General features: G+C 35.7%; 2 protein-coding genes across 3 annotated transcripts; one reads left to right on the forward strand and one right to left on the reverse strand.

Moving 5' to 3' along the window:
* Positions 1-1,648: 1,648 nt before the first annotated feature.
* On the forward strand, positions 1,649-10,388 carry LOC106059829 (dynactin subunit 1-like). 2 transcript variants are annotated; one of them, XM_013217512.2, is made up of 8 exons: positions 1,651-1,889; positions 2,235-2,380; positions 3,321-3,446; positions 5,998-6,186; positions 7,539-7,653; positions 8,252-8,346; positions 9,102-9,248; positions 9,721-10,388. In XM_013217512.2, the coding sequence occupies exons 2-8, from the start codon at positions 2,351-2,353 to the stop codon at positions 9,952-9,954; spliced, it is 936 nt and encodes a 311-aa protein (XP_013072966.2). In that variant the 5' UTR covers positions 1,651-1,889; positions 2,235-2,350; the 3' UTR covers positions 9,955-10,388. The 2 variants fall into 2 exon arrangements, with proteins under 2 accessions (XP_055885308.1, XP_013072966.2); XM_056029333.1 differs by lacking the exon at positions 2,235-2,380 and having other exon boundaries at positions 1,649-1,889.
* A 1,471-nt stretch (positions 10,389-11,859) lies between these two features.
* On the reverse strand, positions 11,860-21,471 carry LOC106059830 (L-threonine dehydratase catabolic TdcB-like). Its single transcript, XM_056029332.1, has 13 exons — positions 21,312-21,471; positions 20,448-20,605; positions 19,513-19,586; positions 17,475-17,520; positions 16,937-17,125; positions 15,949-16,004; positions 15,676-15,838; positions 15,219-15,309; positions 14,966-15,041; positions 14,607-14,732; positions 13,625-13,792; positions 13,286-13,343; positions 11,860-12,767 (listed from the first exon to the last, which is right to left on the reverse strand). The coding sequence occupies exons 2-13, from the start codon at positions 20,568-20,570 to the stop codon at positions 12,672-12,674; spliced, it is 1,266 nt and encodes a 421-aa protein (XP_055885307.1). The 5' UTR covers positions 20,571-20,605; positions 21,312-21,471; the 3' UTR covers positions 11,860-12,671.
* Between the last annotated feature and the right edge of the window lie 217 nt (positions 21,472-21,688).

Here is a 21,688-nt window from a genome sequence, read left to right on the forward strand (position 1 = left end):
GAAAAGAGAAAAAAAAATGATCTGAAGATCCCAATGCATAAATCACAGCTGTAACGCTTTTCATTTATAAAGTTTTTTTTTAAAAGACTCATAACCGTAGAATTGTATAAATTAAAACTCTGTTCATCTTTAAAATAATCATTAATCGTTCATAATCATTTTGTTACTAGAATGTATAAACATTTTATTGTGCAAGTCTTGTATTTGTGTCGGTCTAAGGACATACAGTAGTTATGCCTACATAAGCATTCAGACTTTATATATCAACATCTTTTTACTGCACATTAAAGAAAATTAGAAACGGTCAGGCTTGTAGAGCTAGCAGTACGTTAACAATCTTGTCAGTTGCCAAAAAGAAGTCCCTTAACCGTTATCTTGTGTGTAACATACATTTTGATTGTTATCTTGTGTGTAACATACATTTTGATATTTATCTTGTGTGTAACATACATTTTGATTGTTATCTTGTGTGTAACATACATTTTGATTGTTATCTTGTGTGTAACATACATTTTGATTGTTATCTTGTGTGTAACATACATTTTGATATTTATCTTGTGTGTAACATACATTTTGATTGTTATCTTGTGTGTAACATACATTTTGATTGTTATCTTGTGTGTAACATACATTTTGATATTTATCTTGTGTGTAACATACATTTTGATTGTTATCTTGTGTGTAACATACATTTTGATTGTTATCTTGTGTGTAACATACATTTTGATATTTATCTTGTGTGTAACATACATTTTGATTGTTATCTTGTGTGTAACATACATTTTGATATTTATCTTGTATGTAACATACATTTTGATTGTTATCTTGTGTGTAACATACATTTTGATTGTCATCTTGTGTGTAACATACATTTTGATTGTTATCTTGTGTGTAACATACATTTTGATATTTATCTTGTATGTAACATACATTTTGATTGTTATCTTGTGTGTAACATACATTTTGATTGTCATCTTGTGTGTAACATACATTTTGATTGTTATCTTGTATGTAACACACATTTTGATTGTTATCTTGTGTGTAACATACATTTTGATTGTTATCTTGTGTGTAACATACATTTTGATTGTTATCTTGTATGTAACATACATTTTGATATTTATCTTGTATGTAACATACATTTTGATTGTTATCTTGTGTGTAACATACATTTTGATTGTTATCTTGTGTGTAACATACATTTTGATTGTTATCTTGTGTGTAACATACATTTTGATATTTATCTTGTATGTAACATACATTTTGATTGTTATCTTGTGTGTAACATACATTTTGATTGAACGAATCCTAAAATTGCAAGCTCCAAAAACATAGAAAAACGATTTGGTCGATCAATGTGGCTACTTGTACATGTTTAAAAACTAACATTCAAACATTATCTGCATATATGACATTGATTTGCACATGATTATAAAGACTAGTCAGTGAGTGTGTGTCTTTTAACTAGTGCAATAAACAAAAAGTCTGGCATGAAGTTCAAACCTTAGCTTTTCCCCCCTGCTTATAGTCGCATGTACATTTTATTGGCTTTTTTTTTATCTACCGGAGATTTCTTTGTCTCCCCAGCCAATTTATAGCTTCCTTTTCCACCCCCCTTACAGCACCATGACTCTGGCACACCAACTGAATGCCACAAAATCATGGCTCTTTGAGCTGGGATCAATATTTTGTGGCTCGTTCCTGACACACGAACACAATATATATATATATATATATACGGCACACACGAATATACGTACGTAACTGTACGGATTTAATAGAAGAGGAAATGATTTGTGATAAGGCTATCAGAACTGAAAGAGATTTAATGCATACAAATATTTAACAGGGACAACTTTTTGGGGTAGTTTGATTTCATTTTGTAACAGGTAATTTACATAAATATTGCTTTTAAAAATTAATATAATTAGTTCCCAATAGTGTTGTTGTAAGTTAATCGTCATAGATTAATCATTTGTGAGGTGGCATAGTTAAGTGGTAATAATCCTGATCATGGTGCAAGCAGGAATGATATCGTATGATTAATGCAATAGCTATTTGCCCAGTTGGTTCGCTGAAATTTGTGTAGGTTTTTATTTGTAATAGGCTAACATGCATTTTCAGTTTCTGACATTTTCCTATTCTTTTATAGAGACGTAGATCTAGCTCTGTGTAACCAATGTTGACAAGAAGATTCAATTCTATTAGGATCATTTATTTTGTTGTAATTTCAGACCTCTGACAACTCAATACTCATTATGATTCATTGTTGCTATCAGACTTGTTAAAGTCTGTCAAAGGCATCACTGTTGTGACAAAAGTCGCAGGTTTAAGATTGCAGACCAACAAAATGTCTGTAAGAAACGCTAAAAGTGCAAAGGTTAGATTTTTGTTATGAACCGGTATGTAAGGTTGGCAAACAGTCTAAACAGATCGGTGCTATTGAAAGATTATACTTAGCACCATTGAACTATAACACTGTCACTTATTAATAGATTACTTTATTGAACTAAAGTCGAGTTTACACACATCCTACACAGGAGTTTACACACATCCTACACAGGAGTTTACACACATCCACACACGAGTTTACACACATCATACACAGGAGTTTACACACATCCTACACACGAGTTCACACACATCCTACACACGAGTTCACACACATCCTACACAGGAGTTTACATTGTCTACAGTAATTTATGTTTCTGTGAGTACAAAACAGATACATATATGTTACCAATGAAACAAATTTGTTTGTGAAACTAGAAAACTATGAAATTAAAAAAAAAAAAGGAATACAGCAGTAATCATGTTTTGAACATCGACCTTTGATATTTTGGTCTGGAACATTTGCCAACATACATTCATAAAAAACCTTAAACGAATCATTCTAAACTTTTTATGGAAAAAAATTTCTGCATATCTTTTATTTTCCAAATTTTATTAGACGATTTCTAGATCTCTATATCTCTCTACATGTTATGAAATTGTTTCAATTGAATCTAAGAGGCTTATGGTCCTTATAGTTGAGGGAAACAAATATAAATCTGAAAATTTTTTTCTTTGTTTGAAATAAGCCCAGTTCACATAAAACACTCAATATTTCATATCTACCTTTTTAAAAAAATAACAAATACCTTAACAAAAGTTCGATTTGTTTATCTATGCTGGTCGTAAGTTAATGGCCTGACAATTTAAAATCTATAATATAAGGTTTTACAATTAAACTTCAAAATACTGAGGCTGTTTAGTCAGCATTAGATGTCGATTTAGCATGCTATAGCCTCCTCAATGTTTATGTGTTGTCTTTATCTTAGCAATTAACAGTTAGTGGAGTCAGCGCCAAGAACAAGAGCAAACCGACAAGTGCCAGTAGTAGCCAAGAAGGACTAGCAATGTCCAGTCTTCCTACTTCACCTACAGAACCCAGTGCTGTCGAACAGGTAAGTACAGAATCATGCAAGCCTTAGAACTAAACGACATGAGGGAAAGAAACATTTTGCGTAGAATCTCGATCATTGACCCTACATAGAGAGATTTGTATAACTGTTTAAATGTCACTGACAGCTGATCTGTGACTCAGAAATCTGTAAGGAAGCCCTCTCCTTGCCCTCTCTCCTTGCCTTCTCCTTGCCCTCTCCTTGCCTTCTCCTTGCTTTGCTCTCTCCTTGCCTTCTCCTTGCCCTCTCTCCTTGCCTTCTCCTTGCTTTGCTCTCTCCTTGCCTTCTCCTTGCCCTCTCCTTGCCTTCTCCTTGCTTTGCTCTCTCCTTGCCTTCTCCTTGCCCTCTCCTTGCCTTCTCCTTGCTCTCTCCTTGCCCTCTCCTTGCCTTCTCCTTGCCCTCTCCTTGCCTTCTCCTTGCCCTCTCCTTTGCTCTCTCCTTGCCCTCTCCTTGCCTTCTCCTTGCCCTCTCCTTGCCTTCTCCTTGCCTTCTCCTTGCCTTCTCCTTTGCTCTCTCCTTGCCTTCTCCTTGCCTTCTCCTTGCCCTCTCCTTGCCTTCTCCTTGCCCTCTCCTTTGCCCTCTCCTTGCCTTCTCCTTGCCCTCTCCTTGCCTTCTCCTTGCCTTCTCCTTTGCTCTCTCCTTGCCTTCTCCTTGCCTTCTCCTTGCCTTCTCCTTGCCCTCTCCTTGCCTTCTCCTTGCCCTCTCCTTGTCTTCTCCTTGCCTTCTCCTTGCCCTCTCCTTGCCCTCTCCTTGCCCTCTCCTTGCTCTCTCCTTGCCTTCTCCTTGCCTTCTCCTTGCCTTCTCCTTTGCTCTCTCCTTGCCTTCCCCTTGCCTTCTCCTTGCCCTCTCCTTGCCTTCTCCTTGCCTTCTCCTTGCCTTCTCCTTGCCCTCTCCTTGCCTTCTCCTTGCCCTCTCCTTGCCCTCTCCTTGCCTTCTCCTTGCTTTGCTCTCTCCTTGCCTTCTCCTTGCCTTCTCCTTGCCCTCTCCTTGCCTTCTCCTTGCTCTCTCCTTGCCCTCTCCTTGCCTTCTCCTTGCCCTCTCCTTTGCTCTCTCCTTGCCCTCTCCTTGCCTTCTCCTTGCCCTCTCCTTTGCTCTCTCCTTGCCCTCTCCTTGCCTTCTCCTTGCCCTCTCCTTGCCCTCTCCTTGCCTTCTCCTTGCCTTCTCCTTGCCTTCTCCTTGCCCTTTCCTTGCCTTCTCCTTGCCCTCTCCTTGCCTTCTCCTTGCCCTCTCCTTGCCCTCTCCTTGCCTTCTCCTTGCTTTGCTCTCTCCTTGCCTTCTCCTTGCCTTCTCCTTGCCCTCTCCTTGCCTTCTCCTTGCTCTCTCCTTGCCCTCTCCTTGCCTTCTCCTTGCCCTCTCCTTTGCTCTCTCCTTGCCCTCTCCTTGCCTTCTCCTTGCCCTCTCCTTGCCCTCTCCTTTGCTCTCTCCTTGCCTTCTCCTTGCCCTCTCCTTGCCTTCTCCTTGCCCTCTCCTTGCCTTCTCCTTGCCCTCTCCTTGCCCTCTCCTTTGCTCTCTCCTTGCCTTCTCCTTGCCCTCTCCTTGCCTTCTCCTTGCCCTCTCCTTGCCTTCTCCTTGCCCTCTCCTTGCCCTCTCCTTTGCTCTCTCCTTGCCTTCTCCTTGCCCTCTCCTTGCCCTCTCCTTTGCTCTCTCCTTGCCTTCTCCTTGCCTTCTCCTTGCCCTCTCCTTGCCTTCTCCTTGCCCTCTCCTTGCCCTCTCCTTGCCTTCTCCTTGCTTTGCTCTCTCCTTGCCTTCTCCTTGCCTTCTCCTTGCCCTCTCCTTGCCTTCTCCTTGCCCTCTCCTTTGCTCTCTCCTTGCCTTCTCCTTGCCCTCTCCTTTGCTCTCTCCTTGCCCTCTCCTTTGCTCTCTCCTTGCCTTCCCCTTGCATTCTCCTTGCCCTCTCCTTGCCTTCTCCTTGCATTCTCCTTGCCCTCTCCTTGCCTTCTCCTTGCATTCTCCTTGCCCTCTCCTTGCCTTCTCTAAGCACATCTTTAATGACGTATATATATATATATATCTGTGGCATTTTACGTCTCGAGAGACGATCTTTTCCCTTTGCAACTTCTTGTGTGACTAAAGAGGCCAATCCTTGATACACAGCTGCGATCGCAGGTTGGTCATATATAATCACCAGGCGCCGTTGCATTTTCACCCTTCTTTCTGCTTCTGTTGTGTATGACATCTGCAATCTGTGACCCTTTCTTTATGCTCTCTCTCCATGTGGATCTGTCCAGTGCCACCTCTTCCCAGTTGCCAGTGTCGATTTTGAAGAGCTTCATGTCGCGTTTGCATACATCCGTATAACGTAAAAGTATATGTGTAAATATGCAGTTCTTTACATTCTAAAAGATTTATGTTCTTCAAATTAATTTTCTTACTTTGCTTGATGTTTTAATTTGTGTATTGGTTAATTTAATGGAAGTTTGTTTGCGGAGTTTCCTAGTTTGTTTGTTGTTTGTTTTTTGGCAGGTAAGTATAAGAAGTAACAACATAATTTTTGTAAGATATTTTAAAGCTGCATATAAAGACAATGTGATTCCTTCTCATTGCTACTTTGCAGGTCATGGAGATTAACAGAAAACTGGTTGCTAAGATTGAAACATTGAGACTAAAGGTTGAAGTGGATTCACGCCATCAAGAAAAGACCAAAAATGATCTTCTGAATGACAAAACGATAGCTCTTCAGGCGCGAGATTTAGAAATTCAAAACCTAAAAAACGATGTAAAAAAGAAAGATAAAACAGTTAAGGTCAGTACATTATAAGCACACAAGGACCCATGGCCAAAATGCCTAAAAAACAAAAGACAAATACAAAGCTAAAATCATGAATACGTATAGGACAACTGTTATAGATACATTTTCTCAGTGCTGGTCTAGCAAATATTTCAACTCCTACAATCTTATAGGCCTAGATAATGTAGTAGTCATGTTTTGATGGTGTTTTTTTTTTCTTTTCTCAATATTTTCAATGAAGGAACACTAACTCGTTCTTAGTTATAAACTTTTCTCCCTTGTATAGATCCTAATTCTACATGCTCCAAATGCATTACTCATTCAAATATGGACAGACACTAGAAAACCCTGCTATCAACAACATTTAGTCAATCTATCATAAACGGTCTTCCCTTCCTTTAAACGTCAGTATACGCACACACGTGTATGCCTGTAATCCATACTGTTACAAATATTCAAAACTTATTTCATAGCGTCCTGAGAAAAATGTTTGGGGTGTAAAAAAGTTAATAATTCGTTACTTTAATCTTTTCAAATTAAACAATACACATTGGGGACTGGTTTAAAACTACAGTTGGAGTGAGACAAACCCTCCTACTTTCATCAACTCTTTTTCAATATTTTCCTTGTAAGGATAATGTAAGATGCTCTACAGGTTACGAAGATACTGTAGCATAGAAGGAAGAAAAATAAATAACGTTCAATTTGCAGGCGACCTAGATGGTCTGGCAGGGACAGAAAAAGAATTATCTGACTTGGTGATGTGCATAGACAGGACTTCCGCAGCATATGATATGCAAATGAATACCAAAATAGCACAGTCCACAGCAGCACTTGCAAAACTTAAAACAATCTGGAATATGAAAAGAAAAAGTCATAGCCCTCGACACTAATATCAGACTTATGCGCTCCTTTGTCTTGGCCACATTCTTGAATGCTTGCGAATCTTGGACGCTAACTACAGATCTACAGAGTAGGATCCCAGCAATGGATTTGGGATGTTAATGAAGTATTCTAGGGGAGATAAGAAACAGGATTATAACGGTAATTGGGCCTCACGATAACCTGCTGACCACTGTCACTATCAAGGCAAAAAATGGAGAAAGACGGTATATAGATCTTGTGTGGTACCTCAACAGACTAAGGGATAGGTGAGGTCGAAGGTGATGACATAAGTGATAACTTTCCTGTCTACTTCCTTAATGATAGCACATGTGCTCCCTCCTGAAAGTCTATTCTAAAATCATTCTAACCTGATTGGATATTTAGATAAATGTGTCTTTACATTGATGACTAACTTCCTTTACAGTCATGCACTCTCCGGTCTTGTTCGTTTATTTTGTATTTTTTTTTTTTTTGTTTTTCAGTTACTGGAAGCAGAGAACGCAAAGAAAGGTTCAGAGATTCAACGGCTCCAGGAGCACTTGGAGGAGTTGAAAGACGATGTGAAAATGTCGGAACAGTTTGCCAAAGAAATACAGAGTAAGTGCCCTTAACGTTCATAAGGAAATATATCTGTAGGTGGTTCGGAGTTGAACAGTTTACCGCTTACACATTGTTTGTTAATTGTTTTTTGATTTCTTGTTCATTACACTATGAAATGTCATTGAAGCTGATTCTATAAATTTATAACGTCAGCCCTAAAAGTAAAGTAATTGTGCAAGAACACTGTAAATGTCTGAAACAATGATCTGCTTTCACGGGTTATGTATGCCCGTTACAATGAAGAAATGGGTGCATACTAACCTCTAGCAATATCTGTATGGTCTATCTATGTCGCACCTTCATTTTATTCGGTCTCAAGGCAGTTCCAGCCCGTTTATCTCAGATTCACAACCGATCCATTTAGAGCGTCTAACCCTCAGCCAACACACTCTGAAGAGGTTCATTTACAGTCAAATTTATAACCTTAAATAAAAAGTCCTTGTCCTAATGAGAGTCTATCTATAGACTTACTAATGAGAGTCTATCTAGAGACTTACTAATGAGAGTCTATCTAGATACTTACTAATCAGAGTCTATCTATAGACTTACTAATGTTTAGTCTAATTGTTTAATTCACTGAAAATACGTCTTGTAGGTCAACTTGACCAGATGAAGAAAGAGAAAATGGGTCTAGAAAGTGGGACTCTCTACCAAGAAAAGGAAGAAAACATCCGAGCTCTTCAAGAAGAGGTAAACATTTCATTTGGTGTATTGTCTCCTGGGACTGTTTATCTAGTTTTGGATTTATTTTGCTTGTAGCACACAAAACAGTAATGTGTTAAAACTCAACAGTATTTATTCATTGGATTAATGGACACATAATAACTTCCTATTAATCCATTGTTGTTGTTTGTTTCCAGTTTGTTGTGAATGACATAAACAGACTAAACTGATGCCATACTATTCCATTACAATTAAAACAAAAGCAAATCAAGTCTATAGAATAGGTTTAAAGAATAATAATAAAATGTCTTCGAGTCCGAAGATTTAGGACGAGTGCACTGTTTCTCAAGGCTACGCAAATCCAGTTGCTACCTGTTTAAATAACTTAATACTTAATGAAGCAGATTATCTTTTTTTACAGCGCATCTTTCCCACGATCGATTTATTTTGTTGTTTATCCTTCAGGCTCTGACTATATATATACACCATCTTGTTTTGAAAGTACTCAATACTGTTTGATCAACAGGCAAACTTACTAGAGCTAAAAATTCATTGTCCCTATTTGTTGATGTTTATTGTGGCGCTGTGATGTTTCTACACTCTTGATGCCATCCTTTAAATGATTTCCACGGCGTTTGCTTTTTACCTTTTTATAGACCTATACATGAGATGGATTGAAAATTTATTCTTGAGATAAAAGCGTATTTTATTATGCCTTAAGAGAAGGTCAGTTTGAAAGCTTGTATTGAAGTTTACAGCGCACAATTCATTTTGATTGGCAGGTTGATTCACTGAAAGAACATTTGCAAACACTAGATGAAGAGCTACTAAAAGCCAAAGACAAAATTGTGCATCAAGGAGCTAGGTTGAGATTTTTAGAACTAGATAAAAACAACACGCAAATCAAGTTTAAAGAAGAGCTGGCCAAGGTAAGATCAATGCCTTGTCAGATCAGAGAACTCTCCTTATGATGAGACCAATGTCTAGTGGGATCACTAATATATATAAGATGTTTTGACAGCAGGGTCGGCCTTAGGCCAATTTTACAGACGGCTCCAAATCACATTTAACATATCACTATCAATAATGACTCTTGTCACAGGCCTCTAGAGATGTAGGACTTAAAGGGTTAAAATATTTAGTGTAGCATACGATTGACGTCACTTTAATAATTTAATATAGTGCTTCCTGTGCATGTTGTATACTAAATGTTGATACAATGATGTAATTAATAGTAATGGTTGTTATTATAAACAACAAATTGAATAGAGGCATAGCATCCATTCAATTGGGGGCCCCGCAATCTATAAAGCAGGCCCTGTTTGGCAGAATATATTTGTGTTACTTGCGATCATACTCCGCTTTGAAATATACTAGTGTACATAATTTCTCTACTTTCAGGCGTCACGGACGATGCGTGGGGAAATAGAGAAGATAAGAAGCGTCATGCATCAGCAGTATCACGAGATGCGTGAGCTGCGGGAACAAAACAAAGAAATGTGTGAGAGCCTGCGTGAAATTAAAGAGCTGCTGGTAGAGAACCAAAACACAGATTCCGCCAGGGACCAACAAGAACGCCAGCGTAAAGCCAAAGTACTACCAGCACTAAACGTTGTACCCGTGAAGAAAAGATAAACACAGAAAGATGTATAAATAAACCCTAGATCTTCTAGAAGTCAAGTAAGGTTTGTGATGTAGAGTAATAACTAATATGATAGAGAAATTCGGAAGGCATAGTGGATATATGTAGCGGATGCTCTGTAGCTAGTTGTGAGGCCATTTAGTTAGAATTATTTCTTACTGTAGATAAGCTGTACGCCTGAGTGTACGGTGACTTAGTTCCAGATACCTAATTCCAATCTTATGTCTCAGATGTAAACGTATTTAAAATGGCCCTTCCATTTCACTGACCCTCGCCTATACGTTTCACTAATGTAAGGTACTACGGGCATCAACACGTGAAAACATCCTATCAGGATAATGTTTAACTGTACATAGCACTGTAAATAAATCAAATATACCATCATTATTATTTTTTTTTTGCAAAAATAAATATATATACATTTTTAGCTGGATAGTTTTTTTTTTTTTTGCTTTTACAAAGCTTATATCAACTCACACTGTCTGTCTTTCTGTCTGTCTGGTAAATGTTCTGAACACGTTTTTTTCTCCCACTTTTTTTTTTAAGTGGAAACTTTTCACACTTACTTATTGTTCTTAACAAAACATGAAATCAATCGAAGAATTAACCAATAAGTTAATTAAATAGTGGTAATTAATTATTAATAATTTTGTATGGTATCGTGAAAGGGAAATAAATCTTACTTTATTGATATATATATATATATCATATGGCTCCTTATGTGTCGGAAGACAATGTATATATATGTGTGTGTGACTGTAAATGTGGAGTTTTCCTCATATTTAAGTTTTTTTAAATACTTTTTTCCTGTTATATTTTATCAAATCATAAAATGTCTTCAAAATCACGACCAATCACGTAACAACTATCCCTGTGATATCATTTTGGAATCATTTTGAAATAATGTTAGTTCACACACCAAATGGTTTAGGTCGGGACCTTAAAATAAACAAAAAAAAAAAACGAGATTTCCTCTTTTCGAGGTAGTTTCCTCACTGCACGAGATTTTGTTTTGTAAGAGAATCTTCAACTACAGCTATTTGTTTGCCTCATCGCCGCCCTAAAAGAAATCCGTTGATTTGTGTCCGCCTCATTTATCCGAGGAGAGCAGTTGTAGTATTCCATAAACTCTGTCAACATTTTACGATTGACGAAATTAAATTCTTGAATCATTTCCGAATGTCTATTAGTTCCTTTATCGTAGAACACAACAGCGATAGAAATCGGTTTGAAAGTACTGCCAACTTTCAAAACTGTTTAGAAGCCGTGAGTGGAAAGGAAAACATATTCGTCATTGTTTCTTCAATGAAGATTGATCAATGCATTTAAATTATAAAAAATATTTTTCTGTGGTTCCAATGGCTGTAGTGGATTCCAAGAAAAGTTTTTCTATGTCGATATTGGAAGTCAGGACTAGGATGGTATAGTTTTGTAATTGAATTAGGGGTGCTCTATGTCTATATCTTGCTTCATGTTCAAGTTACTTAGTAGTTCAGAGTTAAATCTTTCAACCATTTTTACAATATAATGAAAAGCAGGATGGATATAGCGGTACAAAATAAAGTGCAGTTCTCTTGCACCAGTATCTTATCGACTAAAAACAAGCAGATATTTGGTCACGTGGGCCAACTCGCGGGTAGACGTAGTAACACATTAAGTCACAATCGACTTTATTGTTATTGTCTTCTAATCATTGACTTTGAATGTTCTTTTCAATATGTTTTAAGACCTAACATACCTATTGTTTTTTTTTAATTCAAATTTCAGAAAACCAAATGCAATATGTACACATGTACACCTACAAACCACAGATTTACTATTTAAGGAATGTGTTACATAAGTTTGACCAATTCCAAAACATTTCATAATACTTTTTACAAAAAAACAACAACGTAATATTTGTATTATTTTCATCGCTCTTATTCAATCCTTTAACAACACTATACATAAGACAATATAAGTAAAAATCGTTTTAGGTTTTTTTTGTTTTTTAAATGATGTACCTTTATAAAAAACAGTTTGCAAATTTAATTTTAAGAACAAGAGAGCTCGCTTTCAGAAGATTAAATCATGAAACTATACTAAAAATAGACTTTGGATCTAGATCTATAAAGAGAATTGTACAGGGTTTGGCCGCTTAAACTAAAATCGCATTGCTAAAATCAAATTAATTAATTGCAATAAATAAGCATCTCTTTTACCAACTATAAATTGTAGTGTTTTAAAAATAATTACCTTAAAAAGTAATTATAAACTTGTAACCACGAGAGTTTCACAAATCATACAATGATAATCATTTGAAAGACTTTCTATTTACAAACTATCTACAGATTGTCAGCATAAAAGAATTAGAGCTAAAATTGTATGGTCAGTGATGTCTGCAATAACATCGGGGAAACTGCTCCACCAATTTATGTAAATGTACTGCCCATGGTCTTAACGACAATTAGCATTGTTACTTTAAAGTATCTATCAGTTATACACTTGACCTATGAGTAGCCTAGTTGGTAAACTTGTTATAGTAATAGCTCATTCATTTGATGCCAAATTCTATTTGAATTTAAAGCCATTCGTGTACATCATTGGACCATTGTGACATCAATATAAGGATGAACATGACTGTTACTGATGAAAGACGAAGTGTATCAAAATGACTTTAAACAATTTCAACAATAGAAAACTTGAAAATAATGTCAATATAAGCTACAATCTAACAGTGGAAACTGGAAGATGTGAAATGTTCTGCTATGGCTTTCATGAACTCATTAGAATGTTGACAGTTTTTGGTCTCTACCACACACTTCATCTGAAAAATTACCATAAAATACTTAAACAATGTTACATTTAAAAAAAACAACATGTAAACATTTAGGATCCTAACTTTCTTATCTACGATGAAAGTTATATATATATATATATATATTTGATAGTGTTACTCCGCGACCACTGAGAAAACACATTTATACCATTTTACTTTGTCGTAAGGAAATGGAGGAATAGAGACAATACTTATAATGAATGAATGCTACTGCTCTATTTGATCCTGGAATAATGAAGAAATCTCTTATAGTACTTTATCCACCAATCAGGCAAAGACCATTTCTGTAGTACTTTATACACCAATCAGGCAAAGAACACTGATGTAGCAGGGATGCATTTCCATTATTTGATTACATTTTAACGAAGCATTAAATTGTAGTGTCCGTAAATATCCCATTTAAAACTGACAAATCCATTAATGATTTAATAGTTCAAGAAAAAAACAAAATGTAAGTAGGCCTAATGCAAAAGTAAGCTTATAAGGAAAATTAAATATCAACTTACAACGATGGAAAAATTTCTATCACTGTGCCACTGAATTTCCTGTTCGATCTTTTTTAAGCTGTATAAAGAAAAGAAACAAAATGATCCATCGTCATTGAGTAATAGCTTAGCATTACACTAAAACGTCTGAAAACGTCAATGCAATAGCTACACAAAACGTAACATAAAATATACATAGGTCTAAGTTAGATAACGATATTTAACCTTTTAGCTATAAATATTAGCTCTTAAATATAAAAATGAGTTTCCAGAGTTACTGAAAAATAGACTAAATGTTTACAATTATACACACAAATATACGTAAAGTCTAAACAGTTCAAAGGTGTTGTAATTATTTACTTGCAAAGTGTTTTCTTAGCTACTTCACCCAAGGTAGACAATCCACTGGACAAATCGGTCACCGTAATGTCGAATTTCAACAATCTTCTTTCTAAAACCAAAGCACGTTCTAAGATATCTCCGACCTGTGTGGTGTCTATATTGCCTCCAGAGACTATGATCACCACACTGAAGAGAAGTGAAACACACAAAGGAATACAACATGAAATTGTTTCTATAAAAAGGTGCTTTAGTGTATCTGAAATGTCAGCCTTACATTACATTAGGAGCTTTATATTAAGAGATAGACATGACATGTAACATCAAATACTAGCAGCACTCAGGTACCAAGGTTATTAAGAGAAGAGGGGGAAGAAATAGGGCCAACAACAGACAGGCCCAGAAGAGGACTCTAACCAACCTCGACCCGGCTCCATCGTCTAGCAGTGACCACGTACCAAATTAACATCCACCCGCGCCATCCCGCTCTCCTAAAAAAAAAGAGCGCTCAAAGAGTTAGTTGGTCCCGCATCACCACCTAGGGTCACCCAGTGCCCGCCCACATTCCTATCCATAATAGTTCCAACAAACAATTCTATATTTAGGGTCAACACAAATTAGAGACCAAGGCTTCTTCCAAAGACAAACAGACTACTAAGACTTTTACACTAAGAGATTGCCATTAAAAATTAAATTTACATAAAAAGATTACCATTTAAAAAGGAAACCATGATTAGCATGTTCAAGCAAAATAAATGAACAATATAGATCCTTGATATAACGTGTTACAATAATGTCACCTATTTATAACGTTAGTACTAAATACCATAAAATGTTTATATGTGTAGACATTGCATTGCTTTTAAACATTCACAAAGATTTCAAAGGTTACGTTATATTTCATTTTTAATAAAGATGGAAATCTCTTTAAGAAAATAATACAAAGAAAATGAAAATGCTTGAACAACGTGTGAACTGTGTGAGAAAGTCAAAACAGACTTACGTTTTGCCCATGTAGTCGGAAAGTAAGCCTTCTATAAGGGCAGCAACTCCTGCAGCCCCAGCACCTTCAGCAACAATTTTGTCCCCTTCAAAGAGTTTTAAAATTCCTTTCACAAGACTTGGTTCTCTGGATTCAAACAAACAAAATTGAAATTTTAAAAAATCATGAACACTTTCAATTAACATCCGCCCAGATATTCAACTGATAATGTGCTCCAAAGTAACCAACTAGACTCTACGAGACATTGTATACTCATTTTACGATCCCTGCCTGTCTATTTATATAACGTTTAGTGTACATTAGAAAGTATGTTTTGGAATCTTATGTTTTATGTTTGGAGTTATTGTGAAAGAACCAACCTGACGGTCAGCATCTTGTGAACATTAGATTTGGCAGTGGCCAATGAATTCACTCCAGCCTTTGGCACAGCGAGACCTGAAAGAAATAATTATGTCTGAATGACTGTCTCTAATTAACATGCAAAACTAGATGAGCATATGCATGAAAGTAGGACGTAATTAGACTTAGATGTTTTTTTTTTTTCCGGAAAGAGCATCTGTACTTGAATAGATGTGTCTACTATAAGACGAAATGTTGACTCTTGTCACTTACCATGAGCTAATGTTCCTAACAGAGGTGTGTCTACTGGGTGACCTTTGTCCAGAGCTTGCTGAAAACCAGTGGAAGCCTCTGACTCAACGCCCTTGCAAAATAAAAAATTAAAATAATTTTAGAACCTACAAATTAATTTTCAAATATAATTTTCAAAGCCTTAATCTCAAGTGCAACATGAAGCCTTCTAGTTTCACTTCTCAATTCTTTGCTTTGCATGCAAAATGTAAATGTTTTTCTTCATTGCACTAATACGATTGAATCGCCAATTTTTCGGTAGAAAAAAAATGAAATGCTCCTCTAACTATATATCTAGATTGTAAATACTAAGTTTGGAGCAACTTTTTACAAAATCCAGCCAACATTTATGTAAAAGCTCAACTTGAAACATGACGTGACTTACAATAACTTGAAACATGACGTGACTTACAATAACTTGAAACACGACGTGACTTACAATAACTTTGCAGTGAGGACGTTCTGCAGCAGCTACCACAGCCACGCCTGCAATCAGACCTCCACCGCCTGTTGGCACAATGACAGCATCCACATGTTCCACATCTTCAAAGATCTCGGTAGCAACAGTCGCTTGACCAGATATGATTTCAGGATGGTCATAGCTGCGATATCAAAGGGGCAATTGACTCATTTAAGTAAATCATTATGGCAATTCTAATATTAAAATCACACACACGATGAAAAAGTTTTTCTACGAAATATCATCACTTACCCATTGATATATGTGTACCCTTTGACCCTGGCCAGTTTAAGACCTAGAGTCTTTGCCTGAGAAAGTAAAATGCGATACATTTTTAGACAATCAATGTGTTGGGAAGAGGATGAAAACCTCTCTAGGTTTTGTTGAATACAAATTCGATAGGAATTGTCGTGTGGCAAAGAAAATAACTAAAAACCATGGCTTTCTCTTGCAAAAGTTAGGTACCAAATAAATATGGTTGGGTTCAGTGATGCATAGGGATGGTCAAATAAAATAAATATTTGAATGAGCTGGATGTTTGCCTGTTCGTGTGGTACACGCTGTTGACTGTCGTTCCCAGGTATCGAACCCTGCCGGCCATCAGCCGCCGTCCTGTGGCAGTTTTGGTCTAGGATGTTATTCTCAAATCTCAAGAACATCCGAAACGTGGAAAAGAAACGGGAAGCCACACAAGAATAACTAACTGATTATATCATGAATGATACTGAGATCTCATGCATTTTACATAGAGATAACCTTTAAAACAACAAATAAATAACATTCCCTCTTCCGTTATACCAGTATACAGACTAAACATTTTAGTATTCGGTAGAAAAAACAGTCCCTTAACGAGCGGTAAAGCGTTTGGCTTCCGAACCCAGGGGTCTATGAATCAAATCCAGACTCTGATTTTGAATTTCGGGATTTTTATAGCAAGTCCAATCAACTATATTATGACATTAGTTACGTAAAGTAAATGTAGCTGTACTGGCCACAATCCTCGTGAACTTTATATCCTAAGCGCTATACATCGCAAGATTTTTTTTAGTTATTTACTTTGAAACTATTTTCTTTAATCCGTTTTAAGCTCTTTATTTTAGTCCGTATAAAGCTTTATCTTTAGGCAGTATTTTACTTTAATCTCGAGTCAGTCTTAAGCTCCAGTATCCAGTGAGTCATACTTGGGGAAATAATTTTACCTGAGGAAATACTTTTACAGAAAGCAAACGTCATTGATTACCTGACCAATATGTTCTCCGTGCAGTCTAACCTCGGCATGACACCTCTCGCAGGCCTCTATCTTGACGAGTGGCGCTGATGTTGGCATGACCACAATCACAGGGACTCCAAGCTTTTGCCCTGCATAGGCCAAAGCAACAGCGTGGTTCCCAGCACTGGCTGATATTACACCCTTGACTTTACTATTGACCTGTTACGTCAAATGCGTTCACTTAGTAGAGTTAGTCTAATTAAAGGCCGCAGTAAAAACAAAATGCAATTCATTATAATTAGAAAAAGATAATAGTGAGAGATATATAGAGATTGTCAAAAGTATAGTGTAATTAATATAAGCACTCTGTTAAACTCAGAACTCTAAACATATTGAAAATAGAGATTCTAAACCGCTAGCTTAATAATTAATTTTTAGTATAGAGGAAAAGAATTTCAGATCGATGTGTTTTCTTTTCAAAATGTAAATAAAAAGAGATTTGACAAACACAAGATAGTACTTCACATTGACACTTAGCACTAGGCATTATTAATAGCAAACAAATTACCTTTAGCTCAGCCTTGATAGCATTGAAAGCTCCACGGTCTTTAAAACTTGAGAATACAAAATAAAATATTTAACTTGAATGATTACTTATATATAAATATTCATCACTATCTCTTATTAAAATGGGTAGGCCTATTTAAGGTACCCCGTCAAAATAGTGCGGACAAAATAGCGCCGACAAAATAGCGCGAACAAAATAGCGCCGACAAAATAGCGCAGAAAAAAATATATTTTAGTCATTTTGAAAGAAATACTTTAGATATCGTAAAATATTAAGAGCCAATATTTTTTTTTAAGTTATCATAATTTTTCAGTCATTTTGCAGGAAACACTTTAGATATCTTAAAACATAAATAAGAAAAAAAAAAAGGTAAAATGAATAATTTCAAAATATAGCATTTATTTACATTATAAAGTGTACTTAGAAAACACGCAAAGATACTTGTCAAATTTACACACACACAAACGTTCACAAAGTTAAATTGTAGGACATGTCACGTAGAAATTCTATCACTGGCTTGTTTCTGTACAATGGTAATATAGCTTCAAGTTGTCTGTTAAGTTGGAGGTACTTTGTCTTACTTGCAGCTTTACTTCGTTCTCCAGCATTGTACCTCAGAATCTTGTTCTCAGTGTTCTCCTGTTCTCTGAGGAAGTGAGAGATTAACTTGTAGACATTAGGGTGATGACAGTCAATAGACAGTTGAAATGCATGGTGCCATCCCTCCACTGAATTATTTATTCGTGGTAGATCGTCCTGCACACGATCTCTAGCATTCCATAATGCTATCAGAAATCTTGGAGTCACTCTGCGGTTTCGTCTCTGTCGACCAATAAAGTTGTCCTCTCAATTCCTTACGCCCTGTTTTGATTAAAGAAAGATGCCGCAGATTTCTGATTATAGTAGAACACACTTTCGTATTTCCTATCCTATTTTGTCGGGTCACCACATTTTAAAATCCTATTTTTAGCAAGTTATACTTTTTAATCAAACGTGAAAAAAGGGAATGATATAAAATTTAAAGTACTCACGTTCTCTGCAAATATGGCATAATTTCAAATGTATTAATATTGAAAAAGATAGAGACATCAACAAAAATGATGCCCATGACATTAAATTACGAATAATCCGGCACTTTTATATACATCATATATAAATCCGCGCTATATTGTCTTGCGCTATTTTGTCGGGAAATTTCGCGCTATTTCGTCGGCGCTATTTTGTCGGCGCTATTTTAACCGCGCTATTTTGTCGGCGCTATTTTGTCCGCGCTATTTTGTCGGCGCTATTTTGTCGGCGCTATTTTGTCCGCGCTATTTTGTCGGCGCTATTTTGTCGGCGCTATTTTGACCGCGCTATTTTGACCGCGCTATTTTGTCCGCGCTATTTTGACCGCGCTATTTTGTCGGCGCTATTTTGTCCGCGCTATTTTGACGGGTCACCCTATTTAAAGTGGAAAATATTCAATTTTTAGTTTGTAAAGTTTAACCATGAAATTCATTAGTTTAACATGAGTTCTTCTTTTTTTTTCATTCAATTGGCATATACTTCTTTTGGAAATTGTGTCCAAAAATCTCATATAGAATTCGTTTTAGAAACTTTGTCAGAAAAGTTTAATTAAAGAATTTGTTATAGAAACTTTGTCAGAAAAGTTTAATTAAAGAATTTTTTAGAAACTTTGTCAAAAAGGTTTAATTAAAGAATTCGTTTTAGAAACTTTGTCAAAAAGTTTAATTAAAGAATTTGTATTAGAAACTTTGTCAGAAAAGTTTAATTAAAGAATTTTTTAGAAACTTTGTCAAAAAGGTTTAATTAAAGAATTCGTTTTAGAAACTTTGTCAAAAAAGTTTAATTAAAGAATTTGTTTTAGAAACTTTGTCAAAAAAAAAGTTTAGTTAAAGAATTTGTTTTAGAAATAATAAAGAAAAATTGTTTCAGATAAAAATCAAAAGATATGAAGCACAATTTGTTTTTTTACAACTGTTTCTGACCTAATTAAAAAGAAAGCAAAAATAATCTCATTTTTAAATGTTCTTACCTGCCCGTATTTTGTTCGATCTCCATTTTGAGGTAAATGTTCATTTCGTACTGTTCAGACAATCTTTCAGATTTCTGTCAACAGGTGAACAAGAACGACTAGAAGACTAAGACTAAGACTAAGACTAAGACTAAGACTGCTTTATTGATCTTTACGGAAATTTGTTGTGATTACAAGGACTCGTTTCTCATATAAAGACAACACAACAGAAAAATACACATAAATACAACAGACAGCATAAAGAGTTAACATTGGAGTAGTAACAAATTACATGAAATATTAACAGAAAAAAAAAATTAGAAAAAAGAGTCCAGTATAATCAGGACATTGTTAACGTATACGTTGAATTACTTTGGATCCAGCTACAGATATCCTTGGACCGCTACCTATAATCTGAGTGCGTGTTCATGAGTTTTCCTTGAAATTGCTACTTAAAGCTAGAGGCAAGTCCTAACAGCTTCCAGAAAAAGAGAAGTATTACTTCTGAAACTTAAACTTGAACTGAAAAGCTTCAGGTTTGTTTCATGAACATTTTACATTTCCTTGAACATGTTTTTAAGTTCTTCATGAAGTTGAGATCTCTCAGTTCCTAACCATCAATACAGTCAACAGGGCCATCCACTGACACAAAGCTATTCATTTAATGCTAAGTTAGAGTTACAGAAATGTAGTCCTTTAGTTAATACTTGCAGTTTGAACATGTGGACATATTTATACTTTCAATTTCTCCAAAATGTTGAATGTTTTTTTTTTTGATATATAAAAAACATGTTTCGTGAGTGTCTTTTTTTTAAAGATCTATAAGACATTATTATTAGCAGGTACTGTGTTATTTAATCATAGGCGTCGATCAAATTAATGTATGTTTAAAAATACTTTAACTTGGTTAAAATGTGTATGAATGTATTCAATATGCCTATAAATACAACACCTACCTTACATCTTGTTCTACACACTTCTCCTTGTAATCGATTTTTGGCGGCCTGGACACTGTCATAAGAGACTAGTTTTGGGTGTTCTGGATCGCAGAATGGATCATCGGTACAAAGGTCACCCATTTCTATTACCAGTGGTTAAACTATTGCTGCAAAAGCTACAACATTAAAATAAAAATAAAAAGGTGATCTGAATAAAAAAAAAGAATTAATGCAACAAACCAATTTTAAATTTTAAACCGAAATCACCTCTAAAATATTTATATCTAAAACTTTATCCGCCTCTGAAATGTTTACATCCAGAATTCTATGTGCTTCTGAAATGTATACATCCAGAATTCTATCTGCTTCTGAAATATTGCATATCTTCAACTGTATCTACATCCAAGATGTTGCTTATCTAAAACTTAATCCCACTCTGAAATAGTACTTACCACTTTTTTCTTCTCTGAACAAATATATTGAGTTTATTTTTTGTTGCTAAGTTAATTGTTGGTTTCGATTTTCTTTCAGACATGAGCATTACCATGTCCAAGTCCAAACCTCTTGCAGGACGGCAGGCTTGGGTTTCAGCTCGGGACCTCGAGATCAGAGCCCGAATCGCATACCACAAGTCCAGGCAGCCATCCCTAACCATCACTCTAACCTCATCCATAAAACCCCGTTATTTAAACCCAACAAACTTTGTAGTTGCTAGTTAACTAAAAAGTTGCTGAATCTTATATACCAAATCTATGAAAGTTGGAAGTTGTAATTTAATTTTGATACAAAAATAGATCCTACCAATTTACCAAATTATCTTCCAAAAAATGTAAAGCATTATCCCAGTTGCAAATAAGTACAATATATGTATATATATATTACCTGACTAAGGTATACCGGCCTCTAGATATAATAACAGACACCAATCAAGAGATTCAATCAACTGAGTGAAGTAGATCTACTTTGACTTTACCAGAAGTATGCACATAAAAACGAGCTACTGCTTTTATATATCGTATCCTCTAAAGCCGCAATTACGTATTAAGTAAAAATAAAATCCATTTCCATCTATTAGCTAAATCATTCCAGAAATAGTCGAAAGGGAAAAGCTGATTTAGTTTCCTAGGAGAACTAAATTGTCATTTAACAGAATCTTCTGCAGCCTACATCATCTCTAAATTTAATTTAATATTGACATAGTTTTATGGAAATTACTGACAGTTTTTTTCCCTTAAACCAATCATATATCTTAAAATAGT

Source organism: Biomphalaria glabrata, chromosome 5 (genome assembly GCF_947242115.1).
Source record: "Biomphalaria glabrata chromosome 5, xgBioGlab47.1, whole genome shotgun sequence".
NCBI lineage: Eukaryota > Metazoa > Mollusca > Gastropoda > Planorbidae > Biomphalaria > Biomphalaria glabrata.